Consider the following 18,405-nt stretch of genomic DNA (forward strand, 5'->3'; position numbering starts at 1 on the left):
GTAAAGGCTTGCACCTGCATGGAGCGTCCGGGCGCCTCATCCATCTCTGGCTGATGCCCTTACGCCCACCCACACCTCTGTGCATAGTTCCCTCATTACATTCATTTCAGTTAAACCCCTTTGAGTGTGCCATCTGTTTCTGGCTGGACCAAGAGCGATACAGATGGTTACACACCGAGGATTAGTGGCACGATCCCCTCCTTCTGGTTAGCACCAGGCCCCTGGCCACCCATGGTCTCACACTGGGGGCAAAATAAAGGACTAACTCAGCAATTTCTAACATGTCACGAACTGCTAAGCTTCTAGAATGTTTCGGCAGTATGAGGCTCTGTTTAGGAAGGCGGGAAGTGGTATCCCAGGTCCGTTCTGGAGGAGACCAAAGTTTAGTTAGGCTTGGCAGGGAAGGAAAGCCCCTTCTCCATAAAGGAACACTCCGTGTAGACAGAAGGCGTGTACACCTTATCGGCAGACACACATAATGCATTTACTTTTCTGCTCTGGACCGGCTTTCATCTTGCATCACGTGGCTGGTGGTGTTAGTGCCAGCTAAGCTCTCTACTAATGGCAGGATTAGAAGCTACAGTTTAATATTAGCCAATTAGAAAATGGTCAGTTTAACAACCAAGAAGTTTCTGGTCTTTTTTCTTTTTCTTTTTTTTTTTTTGCTGTGATTGAAGGTGAGGGAAACCTGCTATTTACTGGGTTACTTCTGTGTGCCTGATAACATGATAAATTATTTAAGATATTTCCTTTGATCCAGACTCTTACGCAACCCTGTGAGGTTCGTACTGCTATCCCTGGTTTGCAGACGAGGAAGCGTGGGCTCGGGACGGTCACGTGGAAGTGTACTGTGGCAGAGTGGTTCAGAGTGCAGGTTCTGGTTGAGTGGTGCAAGTTTGCCACACCTCGGTTTCCTCGCCTGTGGAGTGGGTGTTAGCACCTGTGGGAACTGAATGAGATGACGCCTGTAAAGTGCCCAGCACAGAGATTGGTCCATTTTGAGCACTCCAAATATTAGCTCACTTTTCTTTTCTGGTTTCAGCGGTCTGATTTGTAACTAAGACCCTGTTTTAAGCAGCTAGACTTTTTCATTAGGTTTTGATTTTGAATGACTGGAACGAAGATGAGAGGGTGATAAAAAAAAGTTCTTTTTTTTTTTTTGACCTAATTCTAAAGCACTTGATATTTCCCTGTAATCACTTCTGCCATCAGCGGGACCTGGCACATCCGTATGGCACTCTGGGAGCACCCCCTTCACCGTGTGCTTTGCCGTGACTCAGCCGTGCTCTTTAAACTCGGCCCCAGAATCTGGAGGCCATCATATTGGGTCATTAAGGATCAGTCTATGGACCAAATGGCACTCAGCAGTGGTTATCTATTTTAAAATGTTGTTTTTCTCTTCTACCAAATGATTGCTAAGATATCTAGAAAACATTTTTGTCGGCTTTTCTTTGGGCTTAGCATTAAAAAACAATTCTAAAGCTTCTAGTTCAGAGTGTCAGGAAATCTGGAAAGTATGGGTTATCTCGTGACCTAGGACCATCGCCCATCGTCCTGAATGTGTAGAGTCTCTTTCAGGGGTAGATGGGAGCAGAGGGGAGCTCACATAGGTGGCCTAGTGAACAAACTTCAGTCTAGGTCCCTTCGATGGATAGTATGATTTCATGTGAAGGTAGTTTGTAGTACGGTACACTTGCAAATAAAAAAGAAATAAAGTCACTAAAAAGCAGTGTTTGCTTCTTGCTTTCTGGTATAGACAGGCAATTACAGCAGCAAAGATAGAGGCCAATTTATCTGACATACAGAGGAACGTACACATTCACAAAGACAGAGCTTATTTGAAGGCAAAGGCAGTTTTAGCAATTTCATCTCAATACTGGACATGCAGGAATTACACGTTAAGAAGAATAACCACATTCAAAATACCACAGGAATAATAAAAATAGCTTGCGTGCATACCTATTCCTGACATATTAAAAACATCAATCACATCACGTCACTGACAGTGTTTTTGCAGTCGGGGCTGCTGAAGGCTTTTCTGGATGTCCCCAGTTTCCTTGTCAGGAGCATGGAAGGAGAAAGAAAACTCAGTAAAGCCTTCCTGGGAAGGTAGGAGGGGGCCCAAAGGTTCGGATTTCCTGACCCCCCACCCCCCACCGTCCAGGAGGAGGATGCAAACCATGTCAGTGCTGCTCAGAAGAACAGAGAGGGGTGACGGGTGGTGTGAGTGCCCGTGTAGGACGGGCTTTCAATCTCCCACGATAGTGATTGATGTACTATTTGTAGAAACCCACTGTTGTTCCCTGGTGAGTGACAGCCAGGGAGTGATGGACAGATTACGGAGTAAGTATACTAGGAAAGACGCCACACGCGTTAAACTATCACCGAACATGTTGTCAGAGTCAAGCCCGTACTCTGTTCTTTCTTGCTGACATGATTCTCAGGCTGTTGGAAGGTGGAATGGAGATATTTATTTATTTTTTTATTCCTGGAGAAATGGCTTCCAAATCATTCTGGAGAGTCGGATTGTCTGCTTTGGGCTTGCCATGGGATAGGGTGAGTATGGAGGCCGCTCACAGCATTTGGTTGTGTTGGCCGGGCTGGTGGATTCTCTCCTCCTCCAAACCGATGGGAAAGCAGCCTCCATTAGCTGGTTGCTCTTATTAGGAACCGTTTTCTTCCATTCAGCTGTGCCGTGGCCCGCTCCTGTCTGAGGCCACACCACTAGCAGAAGCTGGGGGGTGGAAGGGGGCAGGAATGAGGCCTGGCTCTGCATCATCCACCGGGGGGATGGATGCCTCTGCTGACTATTTCCTTCAGAATTGGTTCCCACTTTCTCATTTTGTGAAAACTAAGGTGTGCCTTTCTATTGTTTAAAGGTGGGCATTGCGGACTTCTCAAGAGAAGCCATTTAAAAAATTTCAACGTAGGTATATGTTTCCATAAACCTTAGAGAACACTGTTTTGAAAGACGGGTGAACGAGATGGCTAAAGGACATGAACTCTGATGAGCTAGATTTTTAGAATGTGAGACTTCCTGCTCACAGGTGCCCTGTCTCCTATCTTGACGTTACCCGAGGACCTCTGGAGCTCAGCGGACTTGGCATTCCTGAAGGCCGCCTCTGACATTAGGCTTCGCCGCTGACACAGTCTGTCACTTCAATGCCTTGCTTTGGCGCTTCTCCAGCAATGAGGGTTGACTTCATTGATCCTGGAGGCAGTTAAGGAGGCCCTTGAAATCCCAAATCCTCTGGAAACCCATTTCCACGTTGACCCAACAGCCCAGAACCATGTTGCTGATGGCAAACCAGATTTTGTATCTGCTCCATTGGACCAGAAATACTCTGTTTGAGGTTGAGGAGGGATGGGTTTCCCCGGCTGCAAAGACCGCCCCCAGCAGCAGCCACATGCAGCATGGTTGAGGATGTTGTCACCTCTCAGCCCACAGGCCCTTTAGAGTGAGGAGAATGCAAAAGAAGGTCATGTGAAGGTGCAGAGGAAAGGAAAAATGAACCGTCTGTGGTTAGTTGCCTCCCAGAGCAAGCCTGTGGTAAATACTATAGTGCCTAGCCACCTGGGAGTTTGGAAGATTCAGGAGACTATTTTAAGCTGCTAAAAAGCATTTCAGCTGAAGCCAAACAAAGTGAGTCTTTATCCAATCTGAGTCTTTGCTCCAGAAGTATCTGGATTGCAGATGGGCAGCACAGCTCTCTTCCCCATCGCATACTGGCAGGTACTTAAAAAGCACACAAAAGGAGTTGATGTAGATATCCTGAACCATGGAAATGCATTGTAGCGGGATGATGGACAAGGGGAAGACTTCTTTTATGGTGGAGAGCCTCTTTGTGGAGGTGTGCTCATGCCTGAGGAAGAGAACTGCAGTTCATTTTCTTGGTGGCCAAGCATCTCCACTTCCCCCAAAGTGTTCAACCTCAGATTTCTATTAAGAATCATGGAGGCACAAAGCTATACTAATCAAAATAATATGGTATTGGCATAAAAACAGACCAATAGATCAGTGGAGCAGCATAGAGCACCCACAGATAAACCCACATATACATGGTCAGCTATGACAAAAGAGCCGAGAACAGACAATGGGGAAAGGACAGTCTCTTCAATACACGGTGTTGAGAAAACTGGACAGCCACATGCAAAAAAAATTGGACCTCTTACACCACAGACAAAAATCAACTCAAAATGGATTAGAGACCTAAAAGTAAGACCAGAAACCATAAAACTCCTAGAAGAAAACATAGTAAGCTCCTTGACATTGGTCTTGGCAATGATTTTTTTAAAAAAGATTTTTATTTATTTATTTGGAGAGGGAGAAAGAGAGAGAGTGAATACAAGGGTGGGGGGGGGGAGAAGCAGGCTCCCCACTGAGCAAGGAGCCCAGTGCAGGGCTCGATCCAGGGACTCTGGGATCATGACCTGAGCCAAAGGCAGACACTTAACTGACTGAGCCCCCAAGTGCCCCTTGGCAATGATTTTTTTGTATTTGATACCCAAAGCAAAGGCAACAAAAGCAAAAATAAATGAGTAGGACTACGTGAAGTTAAAAAGCTGCTACAAGGCAAAGAACAGAATGAAACAGCAGCCCACTGACTGGGAGAAAACATTTGCAAATCATATCTTTGATAAGGGGTTAGCATCCAAAATATATAATGAACTCATAAAACTTAATAACAACAAAAATTTGATTAACAAGTGGGCAGAGGATCTGAGTAGATATTTTTCCAAAGAAGACATACAGATAGCTATCAGGTACATGAAAAGATGCTCAGCATCACTCATCATTAGGGAAATGCAAATCAGAGCCACAATGAGATACTATCTCACATTTGTCAGAATAGCAATTATCCAGAAGACAAGAAAGAGATATTGGCGAGGATGTGAAGAGAGAACCCTTCTGCACTGTTGGTAGGAATGTCATTTGGTGCAGTCCCTTGAAAAACATTATGGAGGTTCCTCAAAAAATTAAAAATAGAACTACCCTATGGTCTAACCGTCTCACTTCTGGGTATTTATCCATCCAAAGGAAATGAAAACAGGCTCTCAAAGAGGTATCTGCACCCCCATATTCATTGCAGCATTATTTATGATAGCCAAGACCTAGAAACAATGGACGAACGGATAAAGAAAATGAGATATACATATATATCTCACGTATATCTCATATATAATATATATGTGATATATATATAAAATGTGATATATATGTAATATATAGACACACACGCTAGAATATTCAGATATAAAAAAAGAATGAAATCTTGCCATTTGCGACAACATGAATAGATCTTGAGGGCATTATGCTAAGTGAAATAAGTCAGAGAAAGATAAATATGATATGATTTCACTTATGTGTGGAATCTAAAACAAAAGAACCCACCAAACCAAGCTCATAGATCCAGGTGACAGACTGGTGGCTTCCAGAGGCAGGAAATGGGGTGGGGGCGAAATGGATGAAGACGCTCAAAAAAATAGATTTCCAGCTATAAAATATGTAAGTCAAGGGGATATAAGGTACAGCATGGCCGCTATAGTTAATAATACTGTATTGCCTATTTGGAAGTTCCTGACAGTAAATCTTAAAAGTTCTCATCACAAGAAACAAAGAATTCTGGAACTAGGTATGGTGATGGATGGCCATACCACTTGGACTTGCTGTGGTGCTCATTTGCATTTGTGTGCAAATATCAAGTCGTTATGTTGTATAGTATACCTGAAACAAATATAATGTCTGTCAATTATACCTCAATGGAAAAAAAAAAGCAACACAGTGGGGAAGAAATGTCTGTTAGGATCTGTCTTCTGTGGGTATCCATTTGAAAATTGAGTGATTTTTCTGTAAAGAAATTGTGTGTTTTTCTTGTGCAGAACTATTGCCGTTAGCAGAATATGTGCTTCCAGTTGGTTGACTAGTGGGGATGATTTGTAATTTTGCCAACTTTACTTTTATTTATTTTTTTTAATTGAAGTGGCCTGCTATTTGCAGGGACAGCAGGGTGGGGCAGGAATGCAGTCGATGACCTGGCACGGAGTCTTTGCGTGAAAAATTGGCTTATACACGACATCCCCTCCCATTAAAAAAAAAAAAGGAAAGAGTGTATATCCCTAGACTTTAAATGAGTTAGTCAAATTATAGTTCTGTTCCTCCATTGAAAGCCTTGGAGAATCCCTGCATTGGAAGTCTTGCCTACAAGATGTAGAAGGCGGATTGTGTGTGAGTACGTGTGCATCACGTGTGTGTGCCACACGTGGGCTCCACTGCATCACCTGTGTGCACTGCATCACCGGGGTACCTGTGCCTGAGAGCACAAAGTGTGGTGAGCCTTAGGAGACTGTCCCTTTGTCCCGAGAAATAGGATGCCGGTGAATGTTGAGTAAACAACCAGGCCTTGGTTATGTTGTCAGAGAGCCACTTGGGTTTCTTGTTGAAAATAATACCCATGGGGAAAAATATCTGCCCTCTCAGTGATGGCCACAATCCCTCGCTTGGGGACAGGAACCTCCATGGGAACTGGTACCCCAACCATCAGCGAGGAAGGGGGAGCACCCCAGGAGTGGCATTGCTGCTCCTTCGAGGTGCCTGGTGCATGGACAGGGAGCCCTGGAGAGCAGACGTGGTGAGCTTGCAGGTCGTCCAGTAGAGCTAACCGTGGGTCCTCCTCTTTTGAGACTAGCAATTTCCCTCAGGGACCCTGTTCTGGTCACTTTGCAATCTGATCTTTGTAAGGTCCTGGGACAACTGTGTCTCCTGTGTTTAGGGTTATGACTGTCTGATTTGGTAAACCACAGCTCAGCTGCCTTTTTTCCTTCCATGACTGCCCTGCAAGGGACCTGCTCTGTTGCTTAAGCAATTGGAGGCCCCAGTCACCGAATAATGGGAGAGGGCAAGGCTGTGACACGCCATTTCAGATTTCTCTTGGAGTAGATCTTGCGTTAGGCTCCTCAACAGGCTTTCCTAGCAAGGACAGGGCCATTTTGTCTGACCAGTGCTGGTAGGCCCAGGGGCAGACGTGAGCCACCTCTCCTCACCAGACACCAGTATCCTGGCAAAGGGGTCTTCTTTCCCTCTTCCGTCCTCTCAGTAATACCAGGGAAGAGGAGGGATGAAAAGCTAAAGCATCTCTCCCTTCCTCTCCAAACACCTGAAGTTGGGTCTGTGTGATCCATCTCCTGCTGAAAATCTCTGTCCGACAGGAGGCAGACGCCCACCGAACCCAGGGAGCAAGCCACAGCGTTTCACTTACCATACTCACTTTTAATCCCAGGGGAATCAATAGTTTTATATTCAGCTTGCTCAAGTCCTGGCTAATGTTTAACTCTGTTTTGAAGCAACAGCCCAGATACATGCAACCTGACACATCCAAGGGAGAAAACTAGCTGATCAGCCTGTGCCCGGTTGCTGAGGAGTTAACAGAGGCACAGTGGCCGGTAGGGGTGGGGGACATGAACACTTGTCCCGCAGTTGCTATTCCCAACCCTAACCGGTCTGCTGACTCAGGTAATAGACCCACGAAAGCTTTTCGGCTGTGAAGTAGAATATAATCCCCGGTGCCTGCTTTCCAGATGAGCTGCTAGGAAAAAAAAAAAAATGAGACTCGGCCTGTGGGAATGTTCCAAGAAATCCACATATTAGAAGGAGAATAACCAGTGAGGTGAAGATTTGCTCCGATAGGATATTTGATAGAGAACTTGATGTTTTTGAACCTGGTAGAAATGGGGATCAGACAAGTGACCAAATATAAATTATTACTTACAAAGCTCAAATGCTTGGCTTGCCACCTGTGGTGATTTTTACGATGCCACATGGTCCAGAAACACTAATGGGACCTTCCCAACCATATATGGAGCCTTTCGATGATTCTCTTGCCACCTTCCTTCAACTAGGCAGGAGTTCATTTCTGCCTTCCCTCCTCACTTAGCTGTCTTGATTGAACAGTCACACTTGGAGCTGAAGAGGAACATGCATCCCCACAGACGTTCCTTCCTACCTCTCTCAATGACCAGACTGTACACTTGCCCGGCACGGTGCTCCTATCTAGCAATCAATGCTTGCATGCTGCCGTGGGGAGGAGGTTAAATCTGTGTAAGCAAATAGACTCCAGTTCACTGCCAGCTCTGGAAGTCTCACTCACCAGCCCACATTTTCTTCTCTGCATAGCATTTGTGATAGATAAGTAAATCCATGAAAAAAAAAAAAAAAAGAGGTATAGTTTAAAAATGAGACTGCGGGAAAAGCTGCTACCCGCAGTGCATGCAGTCAAATCCCACCATATAACTTAAGGAGAGGTCAGCTACAGGTTCTGCTCAGCACTTGCTAGCAGCCTCAGCTAATCGAGAGTAAGGATTCCTCTTCTTCCTCTTCCCCTGCTGCCTCCTGCCTCCTCCTCTTTCTTCTTCCAAAAACAAAGGAAGGAAATGCAGTGTCCTCTATCCCCCAGTGGCCTTCTCCTTGTCCACCCAGACTGTCCCAAGCTATGGCACGAACTCCACGTTCGATAGTCCTCAACCCTCTGTGTTACCGAAACACAAACCAGCATCATTCAACACAGGCCACAGTGTCACATTCTCTTTCCTGATAGCTCTCTCACCAGATCCACTGAGGTTTAACCAGCTCTTAATTACCCACGTTCATGGGTAGGTTAAATAGTAGCTCGCATGATCCAAATGATCAGCTGCCCTCACATCAATGGAGTGGCATTACTTTTTGTTCTCTCCCAGCATCCAGCAGATTTATGTTCATAATTAAATGTTGAGTTGAGGCTAAGCTTACATATTAGAATTAAAATCGTATTAACATTTAAATTGAAACGCTTATTCCCTCTTTCGGAAGAAAGAAAACCACCAGAAAGCAAGTTCTCCTTGAAAGAGGTATTTCAAGAAGTAGAGGATTCCTTTTCATAGAGAAGCAACCTGCCTGCTGATTTGGACAGAATTATAGCTTCAGCCTTAAAGGCCCATTAGAATGACCATCGTGCTGATGAGCACCGACTGTATACCTGGATATGCATTTTGTTTGAAGACTTTAGATGGCTGCTGTGGGCCGTGGCCTCCTTGGAGGCAGTGTCTGATTGCAGGGGCCTGAATGCTACAGAGTGAGTCTGTCTTCCCTGAAATTATTTCCACCAGTTCTTGGTCCCTTGGAATCACTTCCCTAAGTAAAAACAAACAAACAAACAAACAAAAATCAGCATTTATTCAAAGGCCCTGGGACATCTCATATTATTAGTAATGGTAAAGTTGGGTTTAAAGCATTTCCTTCCAAATCTCTGCTTGTTTTTATGGCAGAGGAGGGGGAGGAGGAGGAGTCACCTTCTATCAGTTGTGGCTGGTAGGAAGTCCTGAGCGGAACTTGTAGCCAACCTTTCCCTCGGTGATGGCCAGAGATTTTACTGCGTGCACTTCTGGGTCACAGCTTTCCTTAGGGTTTCATCTTATAATTGTACCTCTTTTAACTTTTGCACGGATTTACTTATCTATCGTAAATATTACTGAACACGCTTATCTAGGCTGCAGAAGTGCTCCAGGGAATGAGGTGGCATGAATAATATAGACAGAATGAAGGCAGCACATTACCAGCGAGAGCCACAGGTAGAGAGTTCTTACTCATCCTGTCAAACAGCCCTTGCTCAGGGAGCCAGGAGAGGAAAGCTCATTTTTACGATAAAATCTATATGTGAGACACTAAGAGCGAAGCTTTCATAGAAACCCAGAGATGATGGCATCGGTGCAAACACCTGAGTGTGTATTTCTTCCTACCCTGGAAATGGTGATCAGTGAAAGGGGCACCATCTCTTTTCTTAGCGTTTGTACGTGAGCCCATCTACCATTTCGGGGACAGAAAAATGTCACTGATGGTGTGAAGTGCCTGTCTGTGATGACCGTGCTTGAGGAATAGCTCAGAGCATCTGTAGCATTAAAGGTGGATGTCTAATGTGTCTACCCTGGGCGAGGAAGGTGGCACAGGTGTACCTGAGAGGCACGGGACTCCCTCCGACACTCCTACCTGTGCACCTGCTCTGGGCTACATATTGTGGGGCTGGCGGACATGTTCATGTTTTAGGGACTGGGTCCTCCGGTCTTTAGGGCACTGATTTTTTTTTTTTTTTTTTTTTTAGTGCCTAGCTTTGTTTCAACTCCTTAAAAAAGAAAAAAAAACATAGAGGAGTCATTGAACTGTACGTAGTTCCATCTTCTTTCATTAGGAAGCCATGTCTGGCATTTTTTTTTTAAAAAGAATTTCATGGTTTCTCGTAAAGGTGTAATTTTGCTTTATTCTTATTCATTTATTTTCATGGTGGGGAAAATAAAATGCTTTCCCCTCGAGAATCGAGAATCGTGGTCCATTTTTTGCCTTTCGTATTGGTGATTTCCTCCACTCTCCCCTTCCATGGCTCCCTAAGAAAGACTAAAGCAAATTAAGAAAAAAATGCAATCTTATTACAAAGCAGGCTTTGTCTTGGTAAATACAATAATGGATGACCCCAACCATTTAAGTCCTTTTGGATAAATGTATAATTCTTTGATTATATCTTAAGAAGAGAAAACACATGAATTTATGTTCTGGGTCCTCAAATATCTTCTTGATCTAACTCACCTGATATTAGTAAGGCTAATACCCAGGGTGGGGTCGGGGTGGGGGAGCAGAGAGGGGTTTGAGATACTGGGAGCTTTAAGGAGACTTCCTTAAGAAAAAAAATACAAAAGTATCTTACTTTTACGATTTTTTACAAAAACACGTGATCATGTGAAAATACTGGCCAAGCATGAGAGATCCCTGAAGCTTAAACTTTATTGGCTTCATGGCAAGTCCATTTCTGCGGGTACCATATTGTAATAAACGTCCACCTATACTAGGCACACTTCAATCTGCTACTCGTGTACTTTTGAACACAGGAAACATAGGTAATGACTACACAGGGACTAGAGAAGAGTAGAATAGATAAGTATAAATATAAGACCACAAGATTACATATTAGGTTTTAAACACGCAGATAGACTTTTCTATTTTTGTTGAGCTTCACCATTTCTACATATCAGACCCAAGCGTGATCTCTTCTTCTCCTGACTTGGAATTGTCTGCCTGCATTTAAATGTTCACTTTAAGTGGGGGGAGGGGTGTCATCAATTTAATACATTATCATTCACTCAGACACTGTTCTCTGATTGGACTCATGCTGAGCAATTTCCTATTCTAGAAGCCAGGTGTGATGGGTGGGAGGAAGGAAAGGGGGCAGAGGGGAGGGAGCACTTGCCACTTGGCAGAGCTTGGCATTTTATTTATTTATTTTTCAGGCAGTTCAGATACTGGTCTGGAGGTCTCCATTGAGGAGGGTCCTCTGGGTCTCCGTGGTCTCATTCAGCCGGGATTTGTCCTGCTTACTGTCACTCCGTTCCCCGTCATCTGGGCCGCTCACCTTGACCAAGCAGAGGACATTCTGGAAGCTCTTCTTGAAGTTGTCAGACAAGAAGGCATACAGGATAGGGTTGGCACAGCTGTTGGCATAGGTGAGGACCACCACAAAGTCGAACATGCCTTTAAGGGCTGGTGTGGGACTGATGGCCACAGAGACAGAGGAGACATTGAATATATAGAAGGGAAGCCAGCAGAAAATGAACACAGCCACCACTATGGACACCATCCGGGTGACCTTCTTCTCAGACTTTTTCCTCTTGGAGGAACCCACGCGGATCCCAGAGGACTTCACCTTGATGATAATGAACAGGTAGCAAAGACAAATGATGGTGAGGGGCACCAGGAACCCCAAGATGAAGGTGTAGATGATGAACCCTGTGTACCACGCCCCAGATTCACCTGGCCAGTTGATGGTACAGCTGCTTCTCCCCCATTGGTTGCTCCGAAGCCCAGCATATATCATGATAGGCAAGATGACCAGCAGGGAGACTCCCCACACGGCCACATTGACCATCTTGGCCGTTCGGGGTCTCCTCCACTTGGCCGACTTGATGGGGTGGACCACAGCCAGGTATCGATCGATGCTCATGACCGTCAAGCAGAAAATGCTGGTGAACTGATTGATGCCATCCACAGTCATGACCACCCGGCAAATGGCCTTGCCAAAGGGCCAGTGGACCAGAGCCACCTGCATGGCCAGGAAGGGCAGACCCAGCATGAAGAGCTCATCTGCGATGGCCAGGTTGAGGATATAAATGTTGGTGATGGTCTTCATCTTGGCATAGCGGAGGATGACATAAATGACAAGTGTGTTGCCACACAATCCAATGATGCAGACCACAAAATATATGAATGTGAGGACTGCATTGCTGGTCAGGTCATAGTATGGCTCTGTCTGGTTTGAGCTGTTGGCCGCTACCACAGAGCCATCGAGGTCAAAAGGAGGGGAAACCCAAGTGTGGCTCTCATTGAGTAGCTCATACTCCATATCCATGGCTGCCTTACACTCTTAGGCTAGTTCCAGCCAGCCAGAGATCGTATTCTCACCTTAATGTGTCCTGAAGGCAAAGGATCCGGTATGACATCTGCAAGGAAAACAGGAAGATGGGCCCATCAGTCAGAGGCTACTTAGGCTTTCACCAGCCTTCCATGTTTCTGATTTACTCTCTCAGACTCTTCAGTTGAGAAGTGTGTTATCTGTCTACCTCAACATTAGAGGGACCAGCCCATTCTACTCAGGATGCTGACTTTTTGAGTTGTTTTTCCAATGGGGGGAGGGGGAAGGGTTTGGGTTAAGTCATCATAGTTTATCTTGTCATCTCTGGTGACGCACATGTGGGAGATGGCTGTGGCTGCAAAACACACACATACACACACAAAAAAAAAACAAAACAAAAACAAACAAACAAAACAACAACCCGTACTTTGATTCCTAAGAAGTTGACTGGTCCAGACGGTAAAAAGGCAGAGTGTGAAGTCCAGCCCCTGACTCAGAGGGATCTGACACCGGCATTCTTGGCCTGCTCTCGGTGAGGACATCTCCGCTGACTTGCTGACTGCTTTGGAGTCTTTCCATTCTGAAAGCCCCAGAATGGAAAAATCCTGGACTTTAGAGGTAAAACAAACCAGGGTTCCACCACGAAGCCTATGTGACCTCGTGTCGGGCGCTTAACCACTCTGACTCTCGTTGGTTAATGCGCACGTCAGGAAGGTTAAGGGATGAAATGTGTGTGGAAATGCCTAGCATTGTGCTAGGCTCATAGGACTCAAAAAACCTCGTCTTTCCCCCTTTTGTCCTCTACCGTCTCATTTATCTGTAATTTACCAAAAGCTGCCCACATAATGAACAAGTTTATGGTCTTAAATATTAAAAATAAAAATCTGGCTGGCTTTTATATTTCAAACGCATGATTTAGTTTATTTTGTTTCTTCTGTTTTCGTTTCTCCAATACCCAGTGCTTGACCTCCACATGCTTCAGAGAGTCCCTCAGGGGGATACTGCTCCAGAATGCTCATCTTCTAACACTCAGGCATATTTGCCTGGGATCCCACCAATTAAGGAGGAAAATAGGAGCCAGGCCTGAAGGAAGCAGGCTCATTCACAGAAGTGAATTCCAAACAGGACCGTTGCTCATTTACACTCATTAGCCCTTTGATCTTCCCACCCGTCCTATGAAGTAACCATCCCCATTTTACAGATGAGAAACCAAGGCTTAGGGAATTGAAGCAATTTGCTCCCAGTCCCTATATATAACTGGTGGAACTGAGATTTAAACACGGGACACCCGACCCTGCTGCACTTTTCACAGCATCCTATCTGCTGCTCAGTGGGCTGGAAAACGAGTGGCAGATAATTAGACTTCGGTTTAAAACAGCTGACTCCTGTTTGACCATCATGCTGGGAAAGTAACTGTAACACTACCGGCTTGGCCTAAGATCTAAAACAATAGCTCATCACATAAGTAAATGAATATCTACTGTCATGCAAAAATCAGCACCGGTGGGGCGGGGAGGTGGGGGGCTTCTTTTTCTGCACTCCAGGGATACAGGAATGAACAGGACAGGGCTGGTGCTCTCCAAGAGGTGACAATTTAGGAGGGGAGACAGGCAAGGAAGCCAGCTCATCTAGGGTGTGAATTGTGTGGAGAAGTGAACGCAGGGTTTAAGAATGCCTTCCTTGGGGCTCCTTGGTGGCTCAGTCGTTAAGCGTCTGCCTTGGGCACAGGTCATGATTCTGGAGTCCTGGGATCGAGCCCCCCCTCTACGGGTTCCTTGTTCAGTGGGGAATCTGCTTCTCCCTCTCCCTCTGCCTCTCCCACACTCATGTTCTCTATCTCTCTCAAATAAATAAATAAAGAAGAATGCTTCCTCTTCTGGAGGATTCAGAGGAGGCTTCATAACAGTAATATTTGGGCTGAGTCTTGAATATATGAAGAGTGAAGCAGGAAGGGCAGGAAGGAGGTCATTCTGGGAAGAGAGAGGATGGTAAAGGCATAGTGTGCCCAGCATACAGTGGGAATAATTCACTTGGCAGACACATTTCTCCGGAGCAGGGCACTTTCCCTGGTGCCTGAGTGAAGATTGGAGATTGCTCCTTTATACTTGGAGAGATTGCTAATGAGCTAGGGGGGACTTCACCAGCAACAAGTACTCCACGATCCTTGGCCACCTTTGCCTCTGATTCATTCTGCACTGCCAGGCGCCTTGTTTATCCTCTCCATACTAATTTCCTTACCAGACTGGTCTGGGCTTTGTGGCTGACCTTTCTGCTAAGTACGTTGGGGACCCTGGTTTAATGTCTGCATTGGTTGAAAAGCATAAGATGGCAGCCATTAAAAACAAAAGTTAGGGGACCAGGGTGGCTCAGCGGCTGAGCGTCTGCCTTTGGCTCAGGTCATGATCCCGGGGTCCTGGGATCGAGTCAAGCATCAAGTCAGGCTCCCTGTGGGGCGCCTACTTCTCCCTTTGCCTGTGCCTCTGCCTCTCTCTCTGTGTCTCTCATGAGTAAATAAATAAAGTATTTTTTGAAAAGTTATAAAGAAACCATTTTGGGTATCCCTGGGTTAATTTGGGTTGTTTCCACTATTTTTCTGTCTTATCGGTACTTTAATTCTACAGACCCAGAATCCTATTGAAGCCGCCTGCACTAGAGCATACATTAATCACTAGCATTTTCAGGGGCCCATCTGTGTACTAGGCAAGGTCACACTTCAATGTCTGGGTGAGTCTGAAGACCGGTGAGGGGCAAAAGCTCTGCCTCGAGCTTTGGGGATAGGGATGATGATGGTGCAGGTGAGTGAGGGAAGGTCAAATGCTGACCTCCAGCCCTAACTCTGCCTTTTTGGCTAGAGTCTCACTCAGTGGGATGGACTTGCACCTGGGGTCACTGTTTTTCTAAATAGGCTAAGAAGCAGTAATAGCGTGCACAGCTTTGTGAAAGGGCCAGAGGGGGTAAGCTGGGCAGCCAGTCCAGAGTGGGGAGGCTCCTCCAAGGAAGAAATGAGTTTAAATCACAGTGACTCTGATTGCATTAACAATGAAGTCTGCTGCCCCAGGTCTCCGAGGGACTTCTGCTTCATTTGGGTCCCGGGGAAAGTGGAGCCCAATGCCAGGCAATCAATACTTGTTGGATTGCAGTTCGATTACACGCACAAGGAAGTTTGGTTTTCTGCTTGCTTTATTTTTCCAGCCTAAGACTTCCAGACACTGGAAATGGCTGGTTTTCGGTTTCCTCTGAGTCTGAGTCTGGGCTGTGTTGGAGAGGAGGGGGAGAGTGGTCTGGCGCATCCCTTCCTCTTCCCAGAGCCTAAGAATTAAGCGTGGGGATGAGGTCTGAGCATCAGGAGTGGTGCTAAATCTTGTTGGCCTTCAGCCTTTCCTTTCTCACCTGCAGTCCGCCCCCGCGCTCGCCCCCCCCCCATTCATTCCCCACAGCCACTTCTCCAGTGACCTGCTTAACAGGGAAGGTTTCCGGGGAGCCAGAGCTGAGCCCCAGTAGGGGAGGGAGAGACAATAGCCAGGTGCGGGCCACCGCGGCGCTAGAGCGCCTAAGAGAAGCCGAGGCGGTGCTGGCCGAAGGGCCGGGGGAGAGGTGAAGGCTCAGGACAGTCCATCCGCTTCCCCGGCGCTGGCACAGATAAGCCTCACCACCCAACTCCAAGGCTCGCAGATCCAAGGGTTTCCTAAAGAATTCCCTGCTCTTTCCAGGTGATGATGAGGGGGAGATTAAAGACTGCTGTGCCAGCACCTCAGTTTCTAAATGCAGAGTGGGGGGTGGTGAGGCACCAGGGACGGCTGGGAGCCGGCCACAGCTGCTTGGGGACTTGGCCAGCGCCCCGCGGGCGCAGGCCACTGAGCGATTCGGTCTTTCCAAACATAGGCAAACTGCCCTCTGCTTCTGGGCTCCGGCGGAGCGGACCCTAGACCCTTCGGGTTCTGTCCCCCAGGCGGGGAAAGGAAGAATGGAGAAGCGCTCCCTTTGCCCCGCCGCCGCCAGCCGCTGCCAGCTCGGATCTGGGGATGGACGCCTGCAGGGGCCCCCAGCAGGGCTCGCTGGACGCCCCCTCCCACCCCAGCGGCCTGGCTCTCCTCGCGTGGCGGCTCTTCTGCAGGTGGCTGGGAGAGAAGTTGTCCCCGTCGCAGCCACCACCTAGACGAGTGGGCTGGGGGACGAGGACTGGACGAGGGCGCATGCCACGCACACCGGCATGCGGTGGCGCCGCATCTGTTCCCGCACACACGACCCGCAGCCCCCACTCACGCCTGGACACCTGCTGTCGTTCATTGCCACCAGAATCACCCCCCGCAGAAGGGAGAACCGCGCACCGGGACCTACTCTCCAGCACACGGAGGTGCGCACCACCACGCAGCGCAGATGCACCCAGGTGCCCAAGTGCGTCTCTCTCTCTCTCGCTCTCTCTCTCTCTCTCTCTCTCGATCTGTGTCTCACACACACACGCCTCACCTTTGCTTTTCCGCTGCAATCCGCTAGCTCGGCTCGCCGGCACCCAGCGACTGTCCCCAACCCAGCCGGGCGCCCAGGCGCGCAGCAGCTCGGCCGGCACCTGGCGCCTGGCGCTCGGCGTCCTGCGCTGCCGGCTGCTCCAGCCCCTCGCGCCGCCCAGAGCCAGGGCCCCGCGGACCCCCCGGACCCCCCGGACCCCCGGACCCCCGGCGCCGAGCGCGCACTGGGGCTCGGGGCGCGCGTGGCGGGGCGAGCGCGTGCGCGCCCGGGTGGCTGCGTCGCCGGGACTGGCCCCGCGGAGCCCGGGCCCCTCTGCACATTTCCCCGCGCCCCCCCTCCCCCGGGTTACGTCACAGCAGCTTCGCTCCGCCCGCTGGTCCGTAGGAGGACCGGGCTGAGCCGCGCGGAGAATCCGCCGGGGGCTGCGGGTGGAGCTCGCGGGCGGGGGGGCGTCGGGGGTCGGCGATCCCGCGCCCCCGGACGCTCCCACTCGTGGCAGGCTCACGCGCTGCAGTCCCTCGTACCGCGCTCACAGAATCGGGTGTGTCTCACCCAGCGTACGGCTGCTGGGGTGGCGGCCCAGGTGACCCAGACTCGCCTGGGACCCTGTGCCATCACCTGGGTCGGACAGGTTGGCAAAGCCGTGCCTGCCGTGGGTCATCCCAGGGCGCAGGGCTGGCGGGAGAGCACCTCGTGCGGGCCCGGCTCCCCTCCCTTCCCGGCCATCCAGCCGGCACAGGGGTTCCAGAATTCGGTTCTGGGAGCGCCAGGGCTCAGCAGAGCAGCACTCCTGCCCCCTCCCAGCTGTGCACGCCCAGAGGTACAGGCCATGCGGCCGGTCGCTGGGCTTGTGGGCACCTGCTGGTGCGACTCAGCTCGCTCCCCGGCCACCTAACATGTTCCCGCTGTGTGCCAGCCGAGGGGGACACGTAGGAAGTGGGAGCTGAATCGCCCCAGTTGAAGCGATTTCGTTTCTGACTGCGATGATTCAGCCTCTGTTCCAATAGATTAATAAGTCATAGTCCTGCAGCCTCTCCTTCCTCGTCCTCCTCCAGGTACAGACAGGCACTCACCGTCCCGCGGCCAGTTTTAGCAGGTAGGGAAGGGAGACAGCAAACACGACAACAGTTTTCTCCATGGGCTGCGCTGCCTGCCTTGCACTGGCCGTTCTGTTGTCTGACTTCCAAATCCACCCGTTAAAAGTTCAAGTCCAGAGGCTGTTTGGCAGGTAGGGTGAGCCCTAGGGATAGGTGAGTGACCCGGGAAAGAAACCACCAGCAGAGGTAGCGGTCAGCTGCAGGTTTCCATCTGGGCTACACTGTGTCTTGGGGGTACCTGCTGCCGGGGTGGGGATCAGGACTTTTCGTTGGATTTGTCTCTTTCTGAGATGTTGGTTATGATGGGGCTTGCATTCCTCATGCGGGAGCTTAGGAGCTAGACAGCATTTTAGCCAGCGGTCGCCTTATGTTCCAAGCCATCTGGGAGCCAGCTTCTCTTTAGACTCCTGTGTGTAGGG

General features: G+C 48.5%; 2 protein-coding genes across 7 annotated transcripts in view; one reads left to right on the top strand and one right to left on the bottom strand.

Annotated features, from left to right (window-relative positions):
* SLC39A11 (solute carrier family 39 member 11) overlaps positions 1-18,405 on the top strand; it is a 406,549-nt gene that overhangs the window by 9,692 nt on the left and 378,452 nt on the right. The window lies entirely within an intron of this gene.
* SSTR2 (somatostatin receptor 2) lies at positions 1,717-17,057 on the bottom strand. 5 transcript variants are annotated; one of them, XR_007412820.1, is made up of 5 exons: positions 16,890-17,057; positions 11,427-12,510; positions 9,009-9,163; positions 7,767-8,162; positions 1,717-3,863 (listed from the first exon to the last, which is right to left on the bottom strand). XR_007412820.1 is itself a non-coding variant. In XM_025467868.3 (3 exons), exons 2-3 carry the CDS (start codon positions 12,417-12,419, stop codon positions 3,858-3,860), a joined length of 999 nt encoding a protein of 332 aa, XP_025323653.1. In that variant the 5' UTR covers positions 12,420-12,510; positions 16,890-17,057; the 3' UTR covers positions 1,717-3,857. The 5 variants fall into 5 exon arrangements, 3 of the variants coding, with proteins under 3 accessions (XP_025323653.1, XP_048969900.1, XP_025323651.1); XR_003144474.3 differs by lacking the exon at positions 7,767-8,162; XM_025467868.3 differs by lacking the exons at positions 7,767-8,162; positions 9,009-9,163.

Source organism: Canis lupus, chromosome 9, assembly GCF_003254725.2.
Source record: "Canis lupus dingo isolate Sandy chromosome 9, ASM325472v2, whole genome shotgun sequence".
Classification (NCBI taxonomy): domain Eukaryota; kingdom Metazoa; phylum Chordata; class Mammalia; order Carnivora; family Canidae; genus Canis; species Canis lupus.